At 50.9% G+C, this 12,911-nt stretch overlaps 1 protein-coding gene across 1 annotated transcript in view; it reads left to right on the top strand.

Annotated features, from left to right (window-relative positions):
- Positions 1-269: 269 nt before the first annotated feature.
- Positions 270-12,911, top strand: part of LOC110530836 (serine/threonine-protein kinase OSR1) — a 34,459-nt gene continuing 21,817 nt past the window's right edge. The window contains exons 1-8 of the mRNA XM_036986603.2: positions 270-490; positions 1,579-1,691; positions 2,517-2,625; positions 3,845-3,986; positions 4,810-4,865; positions 5,216-5,325; positions 5,421-5,522; positions 7,512-7,645. Of these exons, the coding sequence (XP_036842498.2) occupies positions 421-490; positions 1,579-1,691; positions 2,517-2,625; positions 3,845-3,986; positions 4,810-4,865; positions 5,216-5,325; positions 5,421-5,522; positions 7,512-7,645 (836 nt within the window). The 5' untranslated portion in view covers positions 270-420. The remainder of the gene's footprint in view (positions 491-1,578; positions 1,692-2,516; positions 2,626-3,844; positions 3,987-4,809; positions 4,866-5,215; positions 5,326-5,420; positions 5,523-7,511; positions 7,646-12,911) is intronic.

The following is a 12,911-nucleotide window of genomic DNA, read 5'->3' as shown; positions in this document are numbered from 1 at the left end:
GTCTCTGTTGTTGTGATGTGTGTTTTAGCCTAAATTCAAATTTTAATTTTACATTTTTTAATTTTATCCCAGCTCCCGTCCCCACATGAGGTCTTTTGCCTTTTGGTAGGCCGTCATTGTAAATAAGAATTAGATTTGTTCTTAACTGACTTGCCATAAAGGTTAAATACAAATAAATACATAGGTATTGTTTAAGTGCCACACTCAAGATGGCGGCTTTTTCATTCCAATGTTGGCTACGCAAGGACGTGAGGAGCCTCGCAAGTGTCAAAGTTGTGTTGACAGTAGTAGCAGCAGCAGGTACTGTCAGGGCGAGGTAGCTAACATCACGAGCCGAATGGAGTAATTATCTCGTTATATTTCAAGAAAACCAAACCCCCACCACATTCCTTATAAACACCGTAAACCTCCAACGAAGCCATGGCAGAGGACTCGAGTGCTCAAACTTGGTCCATCAACAAGGACGACTATGTACTCAACGAGGTGATTGGTGAGTATGTCGCTAGGTTAGCTAGCGTGCTAACCTCTTAGCTAGCTTTCACGCAAGACAGCTATTTGGCTAACCTTAACTTAAAGCTGGTTAACTAACGTTAAACCTAGCTACAGCTAACCAACCTTATTTTTGACAGCTAACTAGGCTATTATATATAACTAACTTAAGCATCTGTTTCTATTTTCGTTCATAGGTTGCTAGCTAGCTAATTAGCTACCATGTTAGCTTCTTTTTTTTTCTCCCCCAGATGCTAACTTGAATCACTAGCCTAGTAGCTAACGTCGTTAGCTACAGTAGCTAGCTAAGTCGGGCAGCATAGTTGAAGTATGGAGGTGGGTGGTGCCTTCGCTGAAAGAAGACATGATGGGGCTTAGTGAGTCACTCATACCTTTGTGGTAGCAAGGAGTTGGTATTATTCAGGCTTTTCTTTTTGTGATATGGACCGCGTTATGTTTGTTATTCTTCCTGTACAATGCATAAGACATGTAGCTAGCTAACGTTATATGCATAATATAGTTTAGTAGTTGACGTTTGAGACCTCACACTTAATACATTTTGTCCTTTTTTAAGTATCTCACTAGCTAATCACTTTTGATACAAATGGCAAAAAGACACATGTCAAACAACCTTCCAGCAATATTTGTTTGTGGTAAATACAGAAGAATAGTTCCTTTTTGTTGTAGTTTTCTGGTACCTTGCCAAGTACCTCAACTCCTCCAGGAATGATCTGCCAATGATCTAGTGGTTTTTGAATGAACCTCCAACTATTTCAGATCATTGTCTCAATACTTAAAAAAATAAATTTAAAAAAAAGTACATTCTTAAACCCTTAATGTGTACAGCATGTCTTTCTTTGTTTGCTGAAATTCATACTTTTTAATAAATCTTATTATAATAATAATCTTATGTCTTTGTCTTCCTCTTGGTTTGTCCCTCCCTGCAAGTGGTGCCCTGGCTTCCCTTTTGGATGTGTGCTACATTGTAATTCTTACCCCCTTTGTTTCATCTTCAGGGAGTGGTGCCACTTGGCTTCCCTCTTGGATGTGTGTTACATTGTAATTCTTCCCCTTTCGTTTCCTCTTCAGGGAGTGGTGCCACGGCCGTGGTGCAGGCGGCCTACTGTGAGCCCAGGAAGGAGAGGGTGGCCATTAAACGCATTAACCTGGAGAAGTGTCAGACCAGCATGGATGAGCTCCTGGTAACCCAACCGCAGAGAGCACCATTTATTTCAGGAGTTGACAATATAGCAATCAATACTGTCTAATCAATACTAGCTAATCATTTGACATGGCCTATTATGGTCTCTGGTATAGCTTAGCTGTAATGTGGGCCTGTGAAAGATGAGAGTACAGCAGCAGGAACACACACACACACACGCACATCCACGTACACAAACGCACGTACGCAAATGCACGTACACACACACAGGCTGTCAGTGTAAATCAGATGAGCTCAGGCCAGCAGCTGGACAGACACCAACACAGCATTTTCAGCCCTTTTTGCATAACAGCCAGTAGCCCCCGGATCTACTCTGCCCTCTCTTGGCAACTCCATCAAGTTTGTCTTGGGGATTATGCCAATAGTGACATAGCATAACTAGAACGGGAAAAAGGCACAGTGATTTGACTTCAGCCATCATGGCACATTGACTTGAATATGTTTGTCCAAGTATATTCTATGGTAGTGACAACCTAGGTCACTCCTCACTCAGTCTTCCCTATTGGGGGGGGGGGCCTGCTCTGTCATGTGATCAGTCAGGTTCAGAACAAGCAGAACAGCTGTGTCGAAAAAGCCTTCCTCTAGAGATTGATATTCAATCAACAAATCAACCCCTTACACTCTTGTGTAAATCTGACTAGGATTGGTTAAGCATAAGCAATATGGAGAAATTTCCACTTGGCCTGTCCAGAATGGAAATATGTTACTGCGCTGTTGGAGTCAAGACTCAAACTCTTTACTGTGCAATGTGCTGAGCCGTTGAAGCTCATTCATTCTGTTTCTTTCTCTCTCTCTCTCCTTGCAGAAAGAGATCCAGGCCATGTCCCAGTGCCACCACCCCAACATTGTGTCCTACTATACGTCTTTCGTAGTGAAGGACGAGCTGTGGCTGGTGATGCGACTCCTCAGTGGTGGTGGGTATTGCTGTAGGGACGGTACCAGGCTAGGAAGTAGTGGAGCATAAATACCACTTATGTAGCTCTTTACTTGGAGGCGGCACGCCTTGCATAAAGCGTTGATTAGAGGAAACGCTGCAGTCTGCTTAGCAATACTATAACAGAGGTGGTTGTTGGTTGTCCTCCATCCCTACTGTAATCACCTGATTCAACAAATCATCGAGCAGGGCTAGAGCAAAACCCTGCTCTCCAGGAGCTGGTTGGCCACCCCTGCGCCTGCCCACATCGAAACAGACACTTCAGCCCTACCAGACTCTATAAGCCCCAGCTGTTAGTCCTCCAGCAGTTAATACAGGGCTGAAGCAAATCCCTGCACGTCTAGTAGCTCTCTAGGAGGATGGTTAGCTTGGTTCATCTCCATCCCAGCTTCCTGACTACCAGGCACTACAGGTCCCTGTCTGGAGGAAGCACGGCCCTGAGCAGCAGCAGCTTCTCTCCAGCTGTGCCCTTGGCTCTCAGCCTGCTGCGGTATTCTCCATCCTCCTGGCATGCATTAACAATGTCAAGAGATCGAGGGATAGGGCTCTAAGCTGTCACACACATTTCATTACAAGCCAAGGTAAAACATAGCAGTAATAAAGTTCAGAGCCCTAGTTCAAACACCTATCGCTGCACCGAACTAAAACATGTCACTAACTAATAGTAGCCTGGTCTTCAGCTATTCAAGATCTACTTCAGCTAATTAATAGTAGCCTGGTCTTCAGCTATTCAAGATCTACTTCAGCTAATTAATAGTAGCCTGGTCTTCAGTTATTCAAGAGATACTTCAGCTAACTAATAGTAGCCTGGTCTTCAGCTATTCAAGAGATACTTCAGCTAACTAATAGTAGCCTGGTCTTCAGCTATTCAAGAGATACTTCAACTAACTAATAGTAGCCTGGTCTTCAGCTATTCAAGAGATACTTCAGCTAACTAATAGTAGCCTGGTCTTCAGTTATTCAAGAGATACTTCAGCTAATTAATAGTAGCCTGGTCTTCAGTTATTCAAGATCTACTTCAGCTAACTAATAGTAGCCTGGTCTTCAGCTATTCAAGAGATACTTCAGCTAACTAATAGTAGCCTGGTCTTCAGCTATTCAAGAGATACTTCAGCTAACTAATAGTAGCCTGGTCTTCAGCTATTCAAGAGATACTTCAGCTAACTAATAGTAGCCTTGTCCTTTTGTCACTCTGTCAGGCTCAGTACTGGACATCATTAAACACATCATATCTCGTGGGGAACATAAGTCCGGGGTTCTGGATGAGTCGTCCATAGCCACCATCCTCAAAGAGGTTCTAGAAGGACTGGAGTACCTGCATAAGAACGGGCAGATCCACAGGTCAGGACACATTTTTTATTTTATTTTATTTTACCTTCAACTTAAATTCAACTTGTACTTGAAATATTTAGCATTGATTTATTCTTTTGAATTATGTTTTTCTTCCATTGACCACAGTCAAATTATAGGTGTGCATGTTGGAGTTGTCAGATTCAAAAATTGGCACATTTCCTTATTTTAACTCTCATTCATTCATTGTCATTAATTTATGAACCAAACTACTAACTCCTTTTTTCATTTTTTTTTTTTTTAAAAAGATCTACTCTGGCGAAGCCACATTGTTTCGGCTTCGTGGGCTTTCACATTGTCCCATATTGATCAATATTTTATAGAGGGCTTCATGCATTGTTAAAGAGTTTTGTTTTATGTCACAGCTTCTCTCGCCAGGAAGCACTACAGTGTTGTACGTCTAAACAACAAGCCACAGACACACAGAATATTGACTCCTCTTCACTAATATTTACGCTGCTCGGCATGTTTGGCTCAGATTTACAACCGTTAAGTCCTGATAAGTAAAAAAAGGGGTGGGGCTTGAGTTGTTGAAACAGTAAGCACTAAACTACAGGGCACTTATTGTGAGCTATTAAAAAGAGCTAACGGTTCACAGCTAAAAACAAGCCACATACACACTGGATAATGAGTCCTCTTTGGTCGTGTCACCAACATGCCTGTGTTTGTAGCAGTAGCCGTCTACTAGGGAAAAAAAAACTTTTATATCCACTAAGCTACTACTTGTCATTCCCTGACATTTGCGTGTAGTTTGGTTTCAATTTACAGGTTACTCCAGATAAATACTGGTTTGTCTGGTTTCTTCCATTCACAGGGATCTAAAGGCCGGAAATATTCTTCTCGGTGACGATGGCTCAGTGCAAATCGCAGGTATAGTCACATGTCCTAAAACCTTAACTGACTTTTTCTTATATATTTATGCTGTTAAAGTATTGAATGTTTTTTTGTCGTGTGTGTTTTTTTTTTTGCCACTGCAAATTCTATAAAATTTGTGCCGGGGTTTCTCCCGAACTCGTTCCTCTGGACCCCAAGAGGTGCATGCTTTAGTTTAGTTTCCCCCTAGCACTACACCGCCGATTCAACTACTAATCATCAAGCTTCGATTAGCTGTGTAGTGTTAGGGCAAAAAAAAAAAAAACGTGGACCCCTTGAGGTCCCGAGGACTGAGGTTCTCTCTCACCGCTCTTCACCCACCCCCCCTGTCTGTCTGTCTCTCCCAGACTTTGGTGTGAGTGCCTTCTTAGCGGCTGGAGGAGACATGACCAGGACCAAGGTCAGGAAGACGTTTGTTGGGACACCATGTTGGATGGCCCCAGAGGTCATGGAGCAGGTGGGGGGGGGCTATCCTCTTTCTCTCACTTTGTCTCTCTCGGTCTCTCTCGGTCTCTCTAAGATATCTTACCATTATCCTTCATGTCTCCTCAGGTCAGAGGTTATGACTACAAAGCAGATATCTGGAGTTTTGGGATCACAGCCATTGAGCTGGCTACAGGAGCTGCACCATATCACAAATATCCACCCATGAAGGTGATTTTCTACTTGGAGAGATGGAAGGAGTGTGATCTTTATCCTCTGACTTCCTGTCAACCAGTTGCTAAGCAGACTATCCTGGCTAAATAAATAGGCTTTGTACGTTTTGAGGCTGATAGTAACCTGATGTTGTGTTGTAGGTGCTGAGGCTGATAGTAACCTGATGTTGTTGGTGCTGAGGCTGATAGTAACCTGATGTTGTGTTGTTGGTGCTGAGGCTGATAGTAACCTGATGTTGTGTTGTAGGTGCTGAGGCTGATAGTAACCTGATGTTGTGTTGTTGGTGCTGAGGCTGATAGTAACCTGATGTTGTGTTGTAGGTGCTGAGGCTGATAGTAACCTGATGTTGTGTTGTAGGTGCTGAGGCTGGTAGTAACCTGATGTTGTAGGTGCTGAGGCTGATAGTAACCTGATGTTGTGTTGTAGGTGCTGAGGCTGGTAGTAACCTGATGTTGTAGGTGCTGAGGCTGGTAGTAACCTGATGTTGTAGGTGCTGAGGCTGGTAGTAACCTGATGTTGTTGGTGCTGAGGCTGATAGTAACCTGATGTTGTAGGTGCTGAGGCTGGTAGTAACCTGATGTTGTTGGTGCTGAGGCTGGTAGTAACCTGATGTTGTTGGTGCTGAGGCTGGTAGTAACCTGATGTTGTTGGTGCTGAGGCTGGTAGTAACCTGATGTTGTTGGTGCTGAGGCTGGTAGTAACCTGATGTTGTGTTGTAGGTGCTGAGGCTGATAGTAACCTGATGTGTTGTTGGTGCTGAGGCTGATAGTAACCTGATGTTGTGTTGTTGGTGCTGAGGCTGATAGTAACCTGATGTTGTGTTGTAGGTGCTGAGGCTGATAGTAACCTGATGTGTTGTTGGTGCTGAGGCTGATAGTAACCTGATGTTGTGTTGTTGGTGCTGAGGCTGATAGTAACCTGATGTTGTGTTGTAGGTGCTGAGGCTGATAGTAACCTGATGTTGTAGGTGCTGAGGCTGATAGTAACCTGATGTTGTGTTGTAGGTGCTGAGGCTGATAGTAACCTGATGTTGTGTTGTAGGAGCTGAGGCTGGTTACCATCAAGCTGTTGGTGTGTATGGATGTTTGGGTACTGTTGCTAATAGTAACCTGATGTTGTGTTGTAGGTGCTGAGGCTGATAGTAACCTGATGTTGTAGGTGCTGAGGCTGATAGTAACCTGATGTTGTAGGTGCTGAGGCTGATAGTAACCTGATGTTGTGTTGTAGGTGCTGAGGCTGATAGTAACCTGATGTTGTGTTGTAGGTGCTGAGGCTGATAGTAACCTGATGTTGTGTTGTAGGTGCTGAGGCTAGTAACCTGATGTTGTAGGAGCTGAGGCTGGTTACCATCAAGCTGTTGGTGTGTATGGATGTTTGGGTACTGTTGCTAATAGTAACCTGATGTTGTGTTGTAGGTGCTGAGGCTGGTAGTAACCTGATGTTGTGTTGTTGGTGCTGAGGCTGATAGTAACCTGATGTTGTAGGTGCTGAGGCTGGTAGTAACCTGATGTTGTAGGTGCTGAGGCTGGTAGTAACCTGATGTTGTAGGTGCTGAGGCTGGTAGTAACCTGATGTTGTGTTGTAGGTGCTGAGGCTGGTAGTAACCTGATGTTGTAGGTGCTGAGGCTGATAGTAACCTGATGTTGTGTTGTAGGTGCTGAGGCTGGTAGTAACCTGATGTTGTGTTGTTGGTGCTGAGGCTGATAGTAACCTGATGTTGTAGGTGCTGAGGCTGGTAGTAACCTGATGTTGTAGGTGCTGAGGCTGGTAGTAACCTGATGTTGTTGGTGCTGAGGCTGATAGTAACCTGATGTTGTGTTGTTGGTGCTGAGGCTGGTAGTAACCTGATGTTGTGTTGTAGGTGCTGAGGCTAGTAACCTGATGTTGTAGGTGCTGAGGCTGGTTACCATCAAGCTGTTGGTGTGTATGGATGTTTGGGTACTGTTGCTAATAGTAACCTGATGTTGTGTGTCTGTATATCTGTAGGTGCTGATGCTGACCCTGCAGAATGACCCTCCCTGCTTGGAGACGGGCATCCAGGACAAGGAGATGGTGAAGAAGTATGGCAAGTCCTTCAGGAAGATGATCTCACTCTGTCTACAGAAAGAGCCTGAGAAAAGGTGATTCTCCCAAACACTCAACAATACAATGTATCCCATTTAACAGACGCTTTTATCCAAAGTGACTTACAGAACATGGGGTTCGTACCTGTGTACTACGTCATGAAAATTCATGGAATTTTTAAATGGTGGTGTTTTCCATGCCTGGAAAAGTGGAGGAAAAAGGATCAAATCCTAGAAAAAGTTTAGGAAAAGTCATAAATGTATTTAATAATTTCTGTTAATGTAATTTATTTATACCCCCCCCCCCCTCTTCACCTGCATGTATGCTAAAGGAGTGGTCTGTTTCTCAAGGAGAGGACAGTCAGACATTACAGCGTGATGTAGGCCTAGCCTATAAACTATGATAGAGAAGACTGACTAGATAGCCAATTCAAAACATATCTTGTACCCTCCTAGGTAACTGTTTAGCTATTATTAAGCGTAGAGGCGGCAGGGAGTAGTGGTTAGAGCGTAGAGGCGGCAGGGAGTCTGGTTAGAGCATGGAGGCGGCAGGGAGTCTGGTTAGAGCGTGGAGGCGGCAGGGAGTCTAGTGGTTAGAGCGTGGAGGCGGCAGGGAGTCTAGTGGTTAGAGTGTGGAGGCGGCAGGGAGTCTGGTTAGAGCGTGGAGGCGGCAGGGAGTCTAGTGGTTAGAGCGTGGAGGCGGCAGGGAGTCTAGTGGTTAGAGCGTGGAGGCGGCAGGGAGTCTGGTTAGAGCGTCGAGGCGGCAGGGAGTCTAGTGGTTAGAGCGTGGAGGCGGCAGGGAGTCTGGTTAGAGCGTGGAGGCGGCAGGGAGTAGTGGTTAGAGCGTGGAGGCGGCAGGGAGTCTGGTTAGAGCGTGGAGGCGGCAGGGAGTCTAGTGGTTAGAGCGTCGAGGCGGCAGGGAGTCTAGTGGTTAGAGCGTGGAGGCGGCAGGGAGTCTGGTTAGAGCGTGGAGGCGGCAGGGAGTCTGGTTAGAGCGTGGAGGCGGCAGGGAGTCTAGTGGTTAGAGCGTGGAGGCGGCAGGGAGTAGTGGTTAGAGCGTCGAGGCGGCAGGGAGTCTAGTGGTTAGAGCGTGGAGGCGGCAGGGAGTCTGGTTAGAGCGTGGAGGCGGCAGGGAGTCTAGTGGTTAGAGCGTCGAGGCGGCAGGGAGTAGTGGTTAGAGCGTCGAGGCGGCAGGGAGTCTAGTGGTTAGAGCGTGGAGGCGGCAGGGAGTCTGGTTAGAGCGTCGAGGCGGCAGGGAGTCTAGTGGTTAGAGCGTGGAGGCGGCAGGGAGTCTGGTTAGAGCGTCGAGGCGGCAGGGAGTCTAGTGGTTAGAGTGTAGAGGCGGCAGGGAGTAGTGGTTAGAGTGTAGAGGTGGCAGGGAGTCTAGTGGTTAGAGCGTCGAGGCGGCAGGGAGTAGTGGTTAGAGTGTAGAGGTGGCAGGGAGTCTGGTTAGAGCGTGGAGGCGGCAGGGAGTCTAGTGGTTAGAGCGTCGAGGCGGCAGGGAGTCTGGTTAGAGCGTGGAGGCGGCAGGGAGTCTGGTTAGAGCGTGGAGGCGGCAGGGAGTCTAGTGGTTAGAGCGTGGAGGCGGCAGGGAGTAGTGGTTAGAGCGTCGAGGCGGCAGGGAGTCTAGTGGTTAGAGCGTGGAGGCGGCAGGGAGTCTGGTTAGAGCGTGGAGGCGGCAGGGAGTCTAGTGGTTAGAGCGTGGAGGCGGCAGGGAGTCTGGTTAGAGCGTGGAGGCGGCAGGGAGTCTGGTTAGAGCGTGGAGGCGGCAGGGAGTCTAGTGGTTAGAGCGTCGAGGCGGCAGGGAGTAGTGGTTAGAGCGTCGAGGCGGCAGGGAGTCTAGTGGTTAGAGCGTGGAGGCGGCAGGGAGTCTGGTTAGAGCGTCGAGGCGGCAGGGAGTCTAGTGGTTAGAGCGTCGAGGCGGCAGGGAGTAGTGGTTAGAGTGTAGAGGTGGCAGGGAGTCTGGTTAGAGCGTGGAGGCGGCAGGGAGTCTAGTGGTTAGAGCGTGGAGGCAGCAGGGAGTCTGGTTAGAGCGTGGAGGCGGCAGGGAGTCTAGTGGTTAGAGCGTGGAGGCGGCAGGGAGTAGTGGTTAGAGCGTTGAGGCGGCAGGGAGTCTAGTGGTTAGAGCGTCGAGGCGGCAGGGAGTCTAGTGGTTAGAGCGTCGAGGCGGCAGGGAGTCTAGTGGTTAGAGCGTGGAGGCGGCAGGGAGTCTGGTTAGAGCGTGGAGGCGGCAGGGAGTCTGGTTAGAGCGTGGAGGCGGCAGGGAGTCTAGTGGTTAGAGCGTCGAGGCGGCAGGGAGTAGTGGTTAGAGCGTCGAGGCGGCAGGGAGTCTAGTGGTTAGAGTGTCGAGGCGGCAGGGAGTCTGGTTAGAGCGTCGAGGCGGCAGGGAGTCTAGTGGTTAGAGCGTGGAGGCGGCAGGGAGTCTAGTGGTTAGAGCGTGGAGGCGGCAGGGAGTAGTGGTTAGAGCGTCGAGGCGGCAGGGAGTCTAGTGGTTAGAGCGTGGAGGCGGCAGGGAGTCTAGTGGTTAGAGCGTGGAGGCGGCAGGGAGTCTAGTGGTTAGAGCGTCGAGGCGGCAGGGAGTCTAGTGGTTAGAGCGTCGAGGCGGCAGGGAGTCTAGTGGTTAGAGCGTGGAGGCGGCAGGGAGTCTGGTTAGAGCGTCGAGGCGGCAGGGAGTCTAGTGATTAGAGCGTGGAGGCGGCAGGGAGTAGTGGTTAGAGCGTGGAGGCGGCAGGGAGTCTGGTTAGAGTGTGGAGGCGGCAGGGAGTCTAGTGGTTAGAGCGTGGAGGCGGCAGGGAGTCTGGTTAGAGTGTGGAGGCGGCAGGGAGTAGTGGTTAGAGCGTCGAGGCGGCAGGGAGTCTAGTGGTTAGAGCGTGGAGGCGGCAGGGAGTCTGGTTAGAGTGTGGAGGCGGCAGGGAGTCTAGTGGTTAGAGCAGGGAGGCGGCAGGGAGTCTAGTGGTTAGAGCGTGGAGGCGGCAGGGAGTCTAGTGGTTAGAGCGTGGAGGCGGCAGGGAGTCTAGTGGTTAGAGTGTGGAGGCGGCAGGGAGTCTGGTTAGAGCGTGGAGGCGGCAGGGAGTCTAGTGGTTAGAGCGTGGAGGCGGCAGGGAGTCTAGTGGTTAGAGCGTGGAGGCGGCAGGGAGTCTAGTGGTTAGAGCGTGGAGGCGGCAGGGAGTCTAGTGGTTAGAGCGTGGAGGCGGCAGGGAGTCTAGTGGTTAGAGCGTGGAGGCGGCAGGGAGTCTAGTGGTTAGAGCGTGGAGGCGGCAGGGAGTCTAGTGGTTAGAGCGTGGAGGCGGCAGGGAGTCTGGTTAGAGCGTGGAGGCGGCAGGGAGTCTAGTGGTTAGAGCGTGGAGGCGGCAGGGAGTCTAGTGGTTAGAGCGTGGAGGCGGCAGGGAGTCTAGTGGTTAGAGCGTCGAGGCGGCAGGGAGTCTAGTGGTTAGAGCGTCGAGGCGGCAGGGAGTCTAGTGGTTAGAGCGTCGAGGCGGCAGGGAGTCTAGTGGTTAGAGCGTCGAGGCGGCAGGGAGTCTAGTGGTTAGAGCGTCGAGGCGGCAGGGAGTCTAGTGGTTAGAGCGTCGAGGCGGCAGGGAGTCTAGTGGTTAGAGCGTCGAGGCGGCAGGGAGTCTAGTGGTTAGAGCGTCGAGGCGGCAGGGAGTCTAGTGGTTAGAGCGTCGAGGCGGCAGGGAGTCTAGTGGTTAGAGCGTCGAGGCGGCAGGGAGTCTAGTGGTTAGAGCGTCGAGGCGGCAGGGAGTCTAGTGGTTAGAGCGTCGAGGCGGCAGGGAGTCTGGTTAGAGCGTGGAGGCGGCAGGGAGTCTAGTGGTTAGAGCGTGGAGGCGGCAGGGAGTCTGGTTAGAGCGTGGAGGCGGCAGGGAGTCTAGTGGTTAGAGCGTGGAGGCGGCAGGGAGTCTAGTGGTTAGAGCGTGGAGGCGGCAGGGAGTCTAGTGGTTAGAGCGTGGAGGCGGCAGGGAGTCTGGTTAGAGCGTGGAGGCGGCAGGGAGTCTGGTTAGAGCGTGGAGGCGGCAGGGAGTCTGGTTAGAGCGTGGAGGCGGCAGGGAGTCTGGTTAGAGCGTGGAGGCGGCAGGGAGTCTAGTGGTTAGAGCGTGGAGGCGGCAGGGAGTCTAGTGGTTAGAGCGTGGAGGCGGCAGGGAGTCTAGTGGTTAGAGCGTGGAGGCGGCAGGGAGTCTAGTGGTTAGAGCGTGGAGGCGGCAGGGAGTCTAGTGGTTAGAGCGTGGAGGCGGCAGGGAGTAGTGGTTAGAGCGTCGAGGCGGCAGGGAGTCTAGTGGTTAGAGCGTCGAGGCGGCAGGGAGTCTAGTGGTTAGAGCGTGGAGGCGGCAGGGAGTCTAGTGGTTAGAGCGTGGAGGCGGCAGGGAGTCTAGTGGTTAGAGCGTGGAGGCGGCAGGGAGTCTGGTTAGAGCGTCGAGGCGGCAGGGAGTCTAGTGGTTAGAGCGTCGAGGCGGCAGGGAGTCTAGTGGTTAGAGCGTGGAGGCGGCAGGGAGTCTGGTTAGAGCGTCGAGGCGGCAGGGAGTCTAGTGGTTAGAGCGTGGAGGCGGCAGGGAGTCTGGTTAGAGCGTCGAGGCGGCAGGGAGTCTAGTGGTTAGAGCGTCGAGGCGGCAGGGAGTCTAGTGGTTAGAGCGTCGAGGCGGCAGGGAGTCTAGTGGTTAGAGCGTCGAGGCGGCAGGGAGTCTGGTTAGAGCGTGGAGGCGGCAGGGAGTCTGGTTAGAGCGTGGAGGCGGCAGGGAGTCTGGTTAGAGCGTGGAGGCGGCAGGGAGTCTGGTTAGAGCGTGGAGGCGGCAGGGAGTCTAGTGGTTAGAGCGTGGAGGCGGCAGGGAGTAGTGGTTAGAGCGTCGAGGCGGCAGGGAGTCTAGTGGTTAGAGCGTCGAGGCGGCAGGGAGTCTAGTGGTTAGAGCGTGGAGGCGGCAGGGAGTAGTGGTTAGAGCGTCGAGGCGGCAGGGAGTCTAGTGGTTAGAGCGTGGAGGCGGCAGGGAGTCTGGTTAGAGCGTCGAGGCGGCAGGGAGTCTAGTGGTTAGAGCGTCGAGGCGGCAGGGAGTAGTGGTTAGAGCGTCGAGGCGGCAGGGAGTAGTGGTTAGAGTGTAGAGGTGGCAGGGAGTCTGGTTAGAGCGTGGAGGCGGCAGGGAGTCTAGTGGTTAGAGCGTCGAGGCGGCAGGGAGTCTGGTTAGAGCGTGGAGGCGGCAGGGAGTCTGGTTAGAGCGTGGAGGCGGCAGGGAGTCTGGTTAGAGCGTGGAGGCGGCAGGGAGTCTAGTGGTTAGAGCGTGGAGGCGGCAGGGAGTCTAGTGGTTAGAGCGTGGAGGCGGCAGGGAGTCTAGTGGTTAGA

Source organism: Oncorhynchus mykiss, chromosome 8 (genome assembly GCF_057628025.1).
Source record: "Oncorhynchus mykiss isolate SJ-2025 chromosome 8, ASM5762802v1, whole genome shotgun sequence".
Lineage (NCBI taxonomy): Eukaryota > Metazoa > Chordata > Actinopteri > Salmoniformes > Salmonidae > Oncorhynchus > Oncorhynchus mykiss.
This window is presented reverse-complemented; position numbering and strand designations above follow the sequence as displayed.